The sequence below is a fragment of the Coptis chinensis genome, chromosome 7 (assembly GCF_015680905.1).
Source record: "Coptis chinensis isolate HL-2020 chromosome 7, ASM1568090v1, whole genome shotgun sequence".
In the NCBI taxonomy this organism is placed as follows: Eukaryota; Viridiplantae; Streptophyta; class Magnoliopsida; order Ranunculales; family Ranunculaceae; genus Coptis; species Coptis chinensis.
Window position 1 is genome coordinate 77,475,782 of NC_141462.1, and position 13,628 is coordinate 77,489,409.

The 13,628-nt window shown below is 46.5% G+C and overlaps 2 protein-coding genes across 2 annotated transcripts; both read left to right on the plus strand.

Annotated features, from left to right (window-relative positions):
* Nucleotides 1-5,584: 5,584 nt before the first annotated feature.
* On the plus strand, nt 5,585-6,997 carry LOC147489035 (uncharacterized). Its single transcript, XM_086574549.1, has 2 exons — nt 5,585-6,187; nt 6,338-6,997. The coding sequence occupies exons 1-2, from the start codon at nt 5,585-5,587 to the stop codon at nt 6,995-6,997; spliced, it is 1,263 nt and encodes a 420-aa protein (XP_086430675.1).
* Nucleotides 6,998-7,555: 558 nt separating this feature from the next.
* On the plus strand, nt 7,556-8,740 carry LOC147489036 (uncharacterized). The gene has a single exon (XM_086574550.1). The coding sequence runs from the start codon at nt 7,556-7,558 to the stop codon at nt 8,738-8,740; it is 1,185 nt and encodes a 394-aa protein (XP_086430676.1).
* The last annotated feature ends 4,888 nt before the right edge of the window (nt 8,741-13,628 follow it).

A 13,628-nucleotide genomic window follows, 5' to 3' on the forward strand; every position in this document is an offset into this window, starting at 1 on the left:
CCTAGAGCCATGTTTTGGGCCAAAAAATAGAGCCCAAAACCCAATTTGTTGAATCCAAGACTTTCAATTCTGGCCATGTTACTGTAGTACGAGGTTTCATTAACTTATACTACTCTGATCGAGTCAAGGTCTGGACTATTGAAAAGAGCTTTCTGAGCCGGTCATTTTGATATAAAATGGACCCAAATCCGAGGTCTGAACCCAAAGATATGGCCTTTTGAAGTTTTGTTGACTTTTCTTCAACTTCCTAATCCGGTTTGACTTTCACTTAATAGCTTGACTTGGGCTTTTTAAGGGCTTTTTCTCCATGAAACTTGGGCTTTCTTCATAGAACTTTCATAGCAATCACTTTAGCTCCTTTTAGCGCCTAATTAGTAACAAATTTATATTTATTCAACTCTGAAGTCTGAAATACTTAAAAACATGTAATTAGTGATAAACCTATATTATTAATCACATAATTGGTCTAACAGCTATATTGTTAAGGGGTTAAAACTACAGTTTTGGGCTCTTATCAGGGATCTGACGTAAAAAGACTTAAAAATTTGTTTCTTGAACTAATTTTGATATTCGGCATCAATGGTAATATCCTACATTTTTCTCATCCATTTCATTTACTTCTTTATACATTGAGGTCAATGCATGCATAAGTAGGGGGAGGGTGTACTTAAGAAATGAATTTTGAAAATTAGTTTTCAAAAACAAAAATATTTTTGTTTCTATATCAATAGCATGAGAAAAATAAATTTTAATGATGAGTCTGGGATATATATTCTATACTGCTTAGTGTTGAGTTTGATAGATAGTTGATATTATTAATTTTATTACCGCTTAGACTATTTATTATGCTCGGACATAGTTCTTATTGATAGAATTCTTTATCAAGGCACCACCATAATACTTGATCAGTTTTGTGTACTTTTGCTAGAAGAGAGACTTAAACCCCTAGTAAACTGGAAGTAGAATTTTTAGACTTAGCCCGTGAGACTTGAGCTTTATACCCATTCTTTGGAGAGTTCTTACGAAAAATCCGAGTCTTAGTGACTCAACATCTTTCAGTTCTTTATGTCATTGTAATATAGTCTCATTATTTGTTGATTTGGTTAATCACGAAGTGACATCAACTGGGGAGATAGCCATTAGGTCTTGTAGTCTATTCGAAACAGAGTATCATACTGATAAGTCAAGTAGTGAACCCATTCATCCTTTATCCCACCTAGTAGGACCATCATGTTAAATCCTTTTGAGCCTTACAATAAGCCATTTTCTTTCATAAAACCCTTTACCCTTTACCCTTTACCCAACTCCAGACAAGGAGTATAGCCAAAATCTTTATCAGTCATACCCATATGTTTATGAGAATACGAGGGGCACAAAGAGGAAGAAATAGCATAAAAGGAAGATTACAAGGAAATACCAGAGAGATATAATGAAGACTATCATTCTGTTTTAAGTGAAAGAAGCTAGTAGAAAACAAGCATATCCAGTACTAATCAAGGATATACCACTGAGCTAAAAAAAAAAAAAAAAAAAAAAAAAAAGTTGAACAGAATGGATGGAAAAGCTAAAATAAAGGAAGAATTTTCTCTGCAATACAGAATTTGAAGAAATCTTCCAAAAAATGAAGCAAAGCCCTTAGTGTTTCAGAAACAACCTTAGAATCCTTTTTACCTTTCCTTCATAAACCAATACCCAAGCTAAGTTACAACCCATGACTTATCACTACAGTATGGTACGAAGTCTAGAATATGTGAGAGGATGCTAAAGTGAAGGACCCGACACTTCATATGTGAGAGGATGCTAAAAGTGTTATTTAACCCTCGATTATGCCTCTTGTTTAGCCACTTAGTAGACTAATAATGTTTGTAAGTTATGTTTTATGATTCTACAGGTGAAAGAGAGAGTTTTGTAGAATATTAGAGAAAAAGGGGTAAAACGGAGCAATTCGGAGCATTAAAGATCACATGGGAAGCCCGTGGACAATCATGGAGAAGGTCAAGGAATTGAAGTTATTAAAGATGTGACTTGGACCTATTTTAAAGCCTATTTGGAAGCCCAAGGCCAAAGGATTCGTTGCTTGGACCAAAGCCCGCAAAAGAGGATAGAAGGATAGAGCAGAAGAGATAAAATAGGCTTCCGCGTCTGGGACGCATGGATCACGCGTCCAGACGCATTGCTCACGTCTTAGACGCATGTATTGCGTGTCCAGACGCATTACTTGCGTCTGAGACGCATGGATCGTGCGTCCAGACGTATGAAACGACACTGTAGCCAATTCCTTCTCAGTTTTGGAGACGAAGTTGGACTCTGAAAGAAGTTTATTTGTATTAGGAAACAAATGGCGGTTTGGAATGCTTCTAGAACTTATTGTAACCCCTATAAATAAAGGACCTAAGTGCCTCATGTAATTTGCTAATTCACTTATATTCTTGTCTCCAGAACTTGAGGCAGAGAGAGATTAATAATAAAATATTCGGTTTTAACTAGCCCAGTCTTAATAAATTAGTCTTTTCTAGTCTTATGTTCTTCGACTCTTCTTTTTCTCGTTCTTCGTGTTCTTCTTCTTTATGGAAGGCTAATCTTCTCCTTCAAGGGAGGAGATGAAGTTGATGCTTAAGGTTTAATGATTCTTCTGGTTCATGGTGTTCTTCAATCAGGTTAGTTCTTTATGTTTTTAGTTATTAGTTCTATTGTCCACACCAGGGGATGGAAGTATAGAATAAGATTTATGTTTTGCAATATTAATATCATGCTAGTGTTCTTTACTTTTCTTCTAGTAGTATAGTTCTTTAGAGTTAGAGAAGTATTCTTTGTGTTGCCTTAGAAGGGGTAGCTCAGGGAGTGGCTCCCTAGGGGAAGTATTCTTTGTGTTTGCCTTAAGTGGTGATTCATTGAATGGCCGCCCTATTAGGAAGTACTCCTTGATGTTGCTCTCGGTAATACATTGAATGGCTGCCCGAGCTTACATAAAAGGATAGAAGATATTAATAGCATAAACATAGGAACAACCTTAAGTAGAGTTAATTGTTAACGATGTTTAGATCAAAGAGGGCATCGACACTTTCATTTCGATTGCCTAATTGTAGTCTACTTGTAAGAACAACCATGAAGCAGAAGGTCATAGATTAAAAGTATTGGTGGATTCTAATCTCTTGAATTCCCTCTATTATAAATTTTCAATAGTTTAGTTAATTTAGTTTAGTTTAGCATTAGAATTTAAAATCTCTACAATCATAGTTTTTAATCCCTTAAACCCCCTTTCCAGTCCTGTCCTTCACATAACATACACTTAAAAGTGAAACGATACCCTACTCATCCTTTACTTATTGAGGGATAATTAGGTTTTGATACGCTTCTATTTTGTTCAACGACCATACACCATCTACATACACAAAAGGAGGCTAAGGTCAGCACTCGCGCCCAAGGACCTGGAACACAGAGTCAGAGTTGAGCGCGCACGCGCCCTTCCATAGGCTATTCTGAGCACGCCTGCACCCTTACCTCTACACACCTCCAGTTATGTTTTCTGTGGTTTTCTACACTCACTTCAAGGAGTTTAGTAGTGTATTTGGTTACTATGAAATCTCCTCAAATCATACCGGAGCAGTTCTTTGAAGAATTGCTCGAGAGTGACACTTATGGATACTGGTTTCGCGACAGTATTGTGCAGTTAGGATGACATATTCTGCTGGTTAGTGCTGATGATTTTTATTTTCCTACACTTACTTCTTATTTCTATGATCATTGTAAGTTCTTGTATTAACCCCTTTTTGGGCTACTGAGGTGGCATGTTCGCCGGCCTGAAGTAATATAAGAAAAAGAAGGCGCGAAACACCTGATCGGGGCCGCGGCTCTGCAAAAGTGGTTGGGTTGTACAACAATATGTGGAAACAGAGTGGTTAAAGTCAAAGAGGAGGCAACTTAATAGAGAAGGAACGGGGGGTACAACAACAAGGCCGCAGAACCCTAAGAGGACAGGTGTGCCAGTGTGGACCAGAGGATGGGAGGGAGATCAATGGATAGGAAAGAAGGGAGGAAGATATAAATAGGAACAGTAGAGCAGAGAGAAAGGGGGGAGAAAAGAGAGAAGAGAGAGAGAGAGAGAGAGAGAGAGAGAGAGAGAGAGAGAGAGAGATTAGGACATAGGATCTTAGAGGTTGTAATTTGTGTGCATACATTTGGCACCGTCTGTGGGGACGAGGTAGGTCCATGATTTGAGAAGAAGGGGAAGGTGTGAAACAAGGCTCCAGCTAAGAGAGGAAGAGGTACGGGAAGAGGTAGAGGACGAGGCAGAGGAAGGCTGGCGAGGGAGGAGGCCGTTCAGAACGAAACGGCGAGTGTGGAAAACATAGAGGTGGGGGAAGAGGAAGTCGAAGATGCGGTGGTTGAGGCGACTAGGTTACTTCAGGAGGAGGTAGGTAGACTTAGGGAAGAAAATGAAGAGTTGAGGAGAGAAAGAGAAGACACTCAGGGAGGAGCGAAAACCGCAGTACCTGCGGGTAGTGAAGTGGAAGTGCAAAGCGAGGAACTTCCTCAAGAAGTCAGGGTGGACCGTGCAGGAGGCATTACCATGGAAATGGCGCAGGCGATGATCGAAAGAGACAGAGAGACCAACCGCGCGGTGGAAAAGGAGAAACATGGCGCGGCCAAGAAGGTGGCAGATAGCCTGAATCCGAATCCACTTGCTAACTCAATCTGGAATTCTGAGGTACCCAAAAGGTTCACCCAGCCGCGGTTTGAAAGGTACGACGGGAAAGGAGATCCAGCGGACCATTTGGATCACTTCCAGCAGCAGATACCACTGTGGCAAGAGGTGAAGTATGATGGCCTCCAGTGCATGATGTTCCCTGCCAGTCTGAAAGGGGGAGCATCCGACTGGTACTATCGGTTGGCGTCACGGAGTATACAAAGGTTCGAGGAGTTGGAGCAAGATTTTGTGAATCACTTCATCCATCAGAAGAAGAGGGTGGTGGGCGTAGCGGATCTTTTTAATGTCAAGCAGAAGTCGACGGAGACACTCAGAGACTTTTTGTGCAGATTCAAGGAAGAGACCCTGAGAGTGGAGAGTTTGGACGAGTGCACCGCGGTCATAGCATTCCAACATGGACTAAAGCAGGGAACTAGGGTGCATGAATCAGTATCAAAGATTGAAGTTACCACCTTGCATGCTTTGTACTTGAAGGTAGAGAGGTATATCCGATACGAGGACATTTTGCGAAGAAATAGTAAGGAACCCAAAAAACCCGACAAGTTAGTGCACGCCATGGCCACGGAGGATAGGAGGGACAGAGACAGTGTCGTGACACGGGATGGAGGAACCTACAGGGGGGAGACACAAAGGGCAGAAAGGGGCAGGGACCAAGCCCGAAAGGAGTACAGGGAAAGAAAACCTTACCGCGAGATAGACTTGACTCCGCTAAACAAGCCGTTGGAGGAAATCTTGCCCTTGATCAAGGGACATCAACATTAAGAAGAACCGCGGAGCTTGCCTAAGGAGATAGAGGGAAAGCCATTTTGCGCGTACCATTAGGTTAGGAATCATGCTACCAATGAATGCTTTGCTTTACAATGGTTAGTAGAGAGAATGATTGGGACAGGACAGCTAAAGGAACATGTCAAGGAAGTTCAGCCGATCGAAAGGGTTCCTGCCACTGCCAGAATCCTGGGCACGATAAATGTTATATTCAACGGAGAAACGCTGGGGAGGAACACCCACAGGGATAAGGTGAGGAAGACAGCCAGTTTGCAGCAGATAAACGAAGTTGTGAACGGTCCGCGGCCAGTTCCAGGAAATAGCGAAGGAAGTGGCAGGATAGAGTTTACTCCAAAGGATCTAGAGTCGGTGAGCTCACCGCACAAAGATGCCCTGGTGATTACCATAGCAATGGGGAATTACATGGTGAAGAGGGTGCTGATAGATTGCAGAAGTTCAGTGGATTTGTTGTTTCAGAGTGCGATGGAAGAGATGGGAATAGAAAAGGAGCATATGAAGCCTCCACGGACTAACTTGTTCGGGTTTAACAGCAGCATGACTGAGCCCTTGGGGGAGCTAGTACTGCCGGTGACCGCAGGGCCGGTGACCATTTTCACCAAGTTTATGGTAGTGGACACTAACTCGGAATACAACACGATCCTGGAAAGAAAATGGATTCATGAGATGAAGGCAATTCCCTCTACTTATTACCAGGTAATCCGTTTCCCGATGAATAAGGGAATGTACGAGATAAGGGGTGATCAGGTCGCGGCTCAGAACCTCCACTAGGTGACGAATGGTCTGGTACACGCACTTGGTAAGGGGATGCCGGAGATAGGGGACAGTCTGGCATAGCAATTACAGATCGCAGCCGAAGAAAAGAGACCGCTTATCGGGAGCAAGACAGTGGACGAGATTGAGATTGTGAGCATCGGAGTAGCCGAGGAGGAGAGGTTTGTGAATATAGGGGCAAGTTTGTTAGAGGATTGGAAGGTGAAATTGATTGCCTTGTTGACTGAGAACAGCAATGTATTTGCATGGACCATCGAGGATTTGGTGGGATTGGACCCAGAGTTTGTGTGTCATAGATTACATATGCGGGAAGGGGCCCGCCCGGTCCAACAGAAAATGAGGAGCATGAAACCACAGTATGCACAAGGAATTCGGGAGGAGGTAAGGAAACTGAAGGATGCGGGTATTATCCACGAATGCAAGTTCACTGAATGGCTGTCAAATGTGGTAGCAGTGCCTAAAAAGAACAGGAAAGTGAGAATGTGCGTGGATTTCACAAACATCAACAAAGAGTGTCCAAAGGATTGTTACCCAATGCCGCGGATAGATGAGTTAGTGGACCGAACTGCAGAGTATAAGTTCTTTTCATTCATGGATGCATCGATGGGCTGCAATCAGGTGGTGATGTATGACCTGGACCAAGAGAAGACGGCGTTCATAGTGGAAGGGGGAACGTACTGTTACACTAGAAGACGACGTTCAGAGAGTGGGAAAGAAGATGTTCGAGGCTAAAATCAGAAAGAAGATGGAGATCTATATAGACGACATGGTAGAGAAGAGTATGACTAAAGAGGAGCATTTGGAGGGGCTGAAAGAGACATTCTCCATATTGCGAAGACACAAGTTGATGTTGAACCCAGAGAAGTGCACATTTGGGGTAACATTCGAGAAATTCCTGGGATCTATAGTCACATACCGCGGCATAGAAGCGAACCCGGATCAGATTAGGGATTTATTAGATATGCCGTCCCCGCAGAATGTGAAGGAAGTTCAGAGGCTGACTAGGAGGGTTGCAGCGCTTAATAGATTTATATCCAAGTCATCGGACAACTGTCGGCCCTTATATCTATTGTTAAGAAGGAGGAGTGACTTCCAATAGACCAAGGCATGTGAAAAAGCGTTCTAGGAGTTGAAAGAATATTTGGGCAAGGCCCCGATCCTGTCGTGGCCAGGACAGGGGGAGAAGTTAAGTTGTACTTGTACTTGGGGGTGTCAGAGTGTGCAATTAGTTAAGTATTGATAAGGGTGGTGGGAAAGGCAGAGAGGCCGGTGTACTTCCAAAGCAAAACAATGTTGGACGCCGAAACAAGGTACAGTAGGATTGAAAAGTATGCCCTAGCGCTAAAGTTGAAACCATACTTCGATGCTCATTCTGTGGTGGTAGTGACTAACTTGCCAGTCAAGCAGGCATTGAAGGCCGAGAAATTGGGAAGAATATTGAAGTGGGTCGTGCTGCTCAGCTCTTATGAGATCGAGTACCAAGCCAGGACCGCCGAGAAGGCCCAAGCGATGGCGGAGTTCCTGGCCGAGTTTCTGGTCGAGGACCCCACCTGGGGGGAAGAGATGGTTATGGAACAGGAGGCAGACCAAAACCACGACCCCTTGGATCTGTGGGACATGCGGAATGGTTGGAGGGTATTCGCGGATTTATCAACTACAGATACTGGGAATAGAATTGGGGTGGTGTTGGTTACCCCCGAGAATACTCGCCTGGAGTTGTCAATGAAACTGGGTTTTGCGGCTTTGAACAACGAATCTGAGTATGAGGCAGTGATAGTGGGGATGGATTTGGCCAAGGATTTGGGGGTGCGCGAACTGAAAGTGTATTCGGATTCTAATTTGGTAATATGTCAAGTCAATGGAGGATTTGCGGCACGGTGCCCTTGGATGGCCAAGTATCTAGAGGTGGTACAAAAAAAGGCAGGAAAATTCGAAAATATCAGTTTTGCTCATCTAGGCAGGGGGGAGAATAGACATGCCGACGCCTTGGCGTACGTGGCCGCAGTACTCCCTGGGACAGAGGATAGATCTATTGAGGTCAGGGTGCTAAGCAAACCAAGCACCGCGGAGGATGAGGATGTGTGCCTAGCTATTGAACAAGAGCATGGATGGATGGAACCAATCAAAAACTTCCTATCGGGAATAGATACAAGGGACAAAGGTGAGAGAAGGAGAATGGAACAGAGGTCAAGGAGATACATTCTGACAGACGGAGAGTTATACTGGCGGAGCATCAGCGGACCACTTTTGAGATGCCTGGGGCCGCAGAAAGTGCGAGAGGTGTTAGGAGAGGTTCATGAAGGGGATTGTAGAAGCTACTCGGCAGGAAGGACGACGGCCCACCAATTGCTATCTCAAGGGTACTTCTGGCCCCACATGAAGAAAGATGCAACTAAGTACTCCAAGAGGTGCCGAAAGTGTCAGACCTTTGCGCTGTGGCCATTCACCTGCAGAACCATTACACAAGGTCTTTAGTCCGTGGCCATTCACTATGTGGGCATTGGATGTCGTCGGGCCCCTACCTTTGGCCAGTGGCAAAAGGAGGTTTATGCTGGCCGCGACCGACTATTTTACGAAATGGGTTGAGGGTGTGGCCCTACAGCAGTTGAAAGAGGAACAAGTGAGAAAGTTTTTATGGGAGAATATAATATGCCGGTTTGGGCTTCCACACACCAACATCTAGGAAAATGGCATTCAGTTCACGGGGGGAAAAGTGAAAGCCTTCCTCCAAACCTATAAAGTGAAGCAAGGGTTTTCAGCCCCGTACAATCCTGAGGGGAATGGTCAGGCAGAGTCTTCCAACAAAGTTATCATGGATAATTTAAAGAAAAATTTGGAGGAGTGCAAGGGGTGCTGGGCAGATGAGTTAAATCAGGTAATGTGGGCATATCGGACAACACTGTGGACATCTATAGGAGAATCCCCCTTCGCAATGGCCTACGGAGTGGAGGTAGTGATCTCGGTGGAAATGATGGCTTCGACGACTAGAACCAAGGCGGTAGAGGTAAGGGTTAACGAGAGAATACTGGCCGAAGAACTAAACCTCACAGAGGAGAGGAGAGACACTCCGTACATCCAATTGGAAGAGTATCACCGTAGGTTGTAGAGATAGTATAACAAGTGGGTGAAGCCACGGACATTTCATGTTGGAGATCGGGTACTTCGGAGGGTGACCCCAGCCACCAAGGAGGAGACAGACGGGAAGTTGGGACCCAACTGGGAGGGACCCTACACCGTGGTGGAGGCAGGGACTGCCGGGACCTACAGGCTGGAGACACCCACCCCAAGGGGAGAACATCAAGCGGCCGTGGAACATCCGGATGCTGAAAGAATTCCATGAGTAACTTTTGCTATGGGTGCTTTTAATTAAAGAAAATTGTATTTGCTTCATTCAAGCCTTGTAATGTTATTTTGAGTTAGCTACTATGTTAATGAAAGTAATAGCCAATTCTTCCCATCTGATGAATGTGCATTCGCTCATGTGTGTGTAAGGCCAGGAGCAGCGGATAAGGGTTTCTACATCAATGTTGACTCCTTAGTTGACTTGGGGGCAAGCTGAGTGGCCCGGGCATACTCAGCTGCCTTCAACACCTCCTTAGGCAACTTGGAGGCAAGCTGAGTGGCCCGGGCATACTCAGCAGCCCTCAACCTCTCCACGGCCAACTTGGGGGAATGCTGAGTGGCCTGGGCTTACTCAACGGTGCTCAACATCTCCTTAGTCAACTTGGGGGCAAGCTGAGTGGCCCGGGCATGCTCAGATGCCCTCAACCTCTCCACGACCAACTTGGGGGCACGCAAAGTGGCCCGGGCTTACTCAACGGCCCTCAACATCTCTTTAGTCAACTTGGGGGCAAGCTGAGTGGCCCGGGTATGCTCAGATGCCCTCAACATCTCCACGACCAACTTGGGGGGACGCTGAGTGGCCCGGGCTTACTCAGCAGCCCTCAACATCTCCTTAGTCAACTTGGGGGCAAGCTGAGTGGCCCGGGCATACTCAGGTGCCCTCGACATCTCCACGGACAATTTGGGGGGGTCGCTGAGTGGCCCGGGCATACTCAGCGGCCTCCTACATCACCAAAGCAAATTAGAAGGGGATGAACGCCATGGTGAAACAAGGTAGTAATTAAATAGGGAGGGGTGGCAACACATTACAAAAAAGGAACACTTGGAGTGCAATGAGTTTTCATAAAACATGAGTTAACCAGAGACGGAGACCCACTGCGGTTTGCTGGGAGTACCCAGAAATCCAAACCCAGGGGTTGAAACCAAAAAGTTGAAGCATCAAAATATCAGATACAAACTGTGCAACTGGCTAGGCCAACAGACAAAGAGAAACCTAGGTGCACTTTATTTCGGATCGCCCGAGGCGTCAGCTTGCAGACCGCCCTCCTCCAGCATGTCGGTGGATTCGTCCACGTCAATAGGAGACGAAGACACCCCAAGAATGGCAGTAGCTTCCATCTCAGTAGCGGGGGAGATGGCCGCTGAATTCAGTTGAAATCAAAGTAGGAGATGGGTCAGGGAGAAGACGCCCAGCGGCAGTAAGAGCTTCCAGCTGCTGATTTAGTTCTCGAGCTATCTTCTTGGTAGCAAGGTCTTTAAAGTGTTCAGCAGCACCTTTTAGCGACTGTTCCAAGTCTGCCTAGGCGGCGGCCCTGTCGGTTTCCCTCTGGCTCTCTAGCTGAGAAGCGACGCCTGCCACATAGTCCTTGTAGGCTTCCTCGGCGTGCTGGAGCTCCTTGTGATGTTTGAGGGTAGTGATACGGGCGTCATCCCTTTCCTTATCAAGTTGGGCACATTTCACTTTCCACCCAATGGGCCCGTGAATCTCAGCTTTCATAGATTCGAATGCGTCCAGGGTGTTGGTTAGACCGCGAATCACATAACCCACATCCGTGCTCACCAAGGTACGTACGCACTGAGACCAAGAGAACAGTAAACAATAAAGAGGGAAGAGAGAGGGATGGGGTGCATACCCATTCCTAGCTAGTGTAGATCACCGCTCGGTGGGAGGCGAAGGAGCCAGAATCCCCATACACTTAGTCCCTAGGGAGGTGGGAGCTAAAGAAGAGAGACGCATCCACTGCTGGATTATCCAGAGCGGAGTCACGTGTGGTGACATCGCGGTCTCTGGCCTTGAATTGAGGATGCCAGATTTCTGCGGGCCCATCGGACAGGGGACCAATTTGGACCGCCTCTTTGCCAGTGCGGTGGGTGGAGGGACGCGGTGATGAAGGTCGAGAGGAAGGTGCCGGGCAGTGGAGGTAGTAGTCTTGGCCTTCTTGGCGGGAGGGCCCTTGGCGGCTGCAGTGGTGGGCTTATCACCATCGGAATTGCTGTCCCAAAGCTTGAGTTTGGTAACATCCATGTTGTCAGAGGTGCCTGCAGGGGGGGGCAAAATCATCGTCCCAGTCAGCTATGGAAGAATAAGACATGGGGACTGTAGCAGGGGGGGACTGAGAAAGAACCAATGGAGAGCTTATGAGTCTGGGAGGCCGCTGCCTTTCGGGCAAGAGCTTGGCTGCGGGAGATCTTTGTGGTGTACCCAAAGGACCGATGGGCTGTGGGTTTCGCCTTCCGTTTCTTGGGGGGAGATGGTTTGGGTTTCCTTTCTTTGGGCGGGGGCAGAAGGTATAGAGGGTCGTGGTATTTGCCAATGTGTTTGAGGGATGGGTCTCGGAGGAGTGGACTCCCTTTGTCGGGATCAATGCCGAGGATGTCGCAGTGGCTAACTCCTAGGCTGTGGAGTATGGTGAAAATCGCGGAGGAAACACCAGTGTATATCTGGGAGTGGGAAAAGTAGAGGAAAAGATATGTTAAGGAGATAATAGTATGTGAAACCAACAATGAAATCAACTCAACTCACCCCGGACAATTCAGGGGGGGAGAGCAGCGGAGAGGAAGTTTCCAGACACATAGAGGGGATAATAATGCCAGACCTTGTCGGAGGAGGTGACGCGAATAACAAATGATTTCTTCTGCGGACGCACGCAGAAGGATTGATACCCCACGCTCCCGATCTTGGTGCTTTTCTTGATAAAATAGTGGGAAGTGATGTCCTGAAGGGAAATCAAAGGGGTATTTGTGGTATTGTAATAGTTGGCGAACATGATTCGCCAGAAGTTGTCGATGCCTTGACATGGCGGAATGTTAAAATGGTTGCAGACTTCAACATCTAACAAGGATAAGGGGAAGTGGAGACCAGCCGCTATTTGCCCCACAGTTGCTACCAAAAATCCTGGTCGCGGCGGTACTAAATGGGGAAAATGAGTGACCCTGGGCACATGTTGTAAGACCACATCCTTAGGGATGTCGTAGGCAGCCTTTACAGCGGCCAGGTTGGGTCGGCGGTAGTGAGATGGAGGAGAAGGTAGCGCAGAGGGTCTACTAGAGGTGGATGGAACAGCGGCCCCACGGGTTGACTCCGTGGAGAGAGATTCTGGATGGTCGGCGGAAGGGCCGGAAGATCTAGACTTCGCTGTGGAGCCAGATGATCTGGAGGTTGGGGACACGGATCTAGTAGATCCAGTAACGGAGGAGCCACCAGATTCGGAGCCAGACATGGCACCAGAGTAGGATGAACAAGACAGGGGGGGGGGTAAGAGTGATGGACGAACAACAGGAAGAAAGAAATGGTCATGAAAGAGCAAGAACTAAAAAAGAAAGAAAATGATGACCAACCAATTTATGCTAGCAAGAAAAGGAAACTGGGAGGTATAGGCGCAAACCTGAGCAAAGAAAACGATCGGCGCGGGGAGCGTAAGCGAGATGCAAAGAGAGCTTCACCGGAGATGGTAGGACAGATGCAAGGAACTCACAAGAGAAAAAAAAAAAAAAAGAGCACAAGAAAACTAGAGTGAGGAAAGTTGAAGGTACAACTAGCAAAATGAAAAGTGAAGAGTTGGGAAGAGGGAGGAGTGCATAATAAAGGCGTTGGGCGGGATTTGTGTAGTCAGGGGCAAAAATGGTAAAAGGGGGTGGCGCATGTGAAAAAGAGAGCCATTAAAGAATAAATGTGTGGCATCGCGAGAATCGAGGAGGCAGGGCTAGTTGGGCGTGCGCCGCAAGGCACGTGCCCAGGGACGCGTGGCAAGGGTTCGGAAGTCAAGGTAGTGGGTAGCGTGATGGTTAGAAAGATTCGAATGATTGATGGGTGACAAGACAGTGTGGTAGTCTGACAGCTGGGGAGTCTCAGCCTGCAAATCCGTTCAGATCCGTGGACCGAGAGGGGGCATTTGTATTAACCCCTTTTTGGGCTACTGAGGTAGCATGTCCGCTGTCCTGAAGTAATATAAGAAAAAGAAGGCGTAAAACACCTGATCGGGGCCACGCCTCTGCAAAAGTGGTCGGGCCGTACAACAGC

Excerpts from the sequence above, each read along its gene's own strand:
- LOC147489035 (XM_086574549.1), top strand. The coding sequence starts at position 5,585 with ATGATTGGGACAGGACAGCTAAAGGAACATGTCAAGGAAGTTCAGCCG. Across the intron at positions 6,188-6,337 it reads TTCCCTCTACTTATTACCAG|ATCGCAGCCGAAGAAAAGAG; the intron begins GTAATCCGTTTC and ends TAGCAATTACAG.
- LOC147489036 (XM_086574550.1), top strand. The coding sequence starts at position 7,556 with ATGTTGGACGCCGAAACAAGGTACAGTAGGATTGAAAAGTATGCCCTA.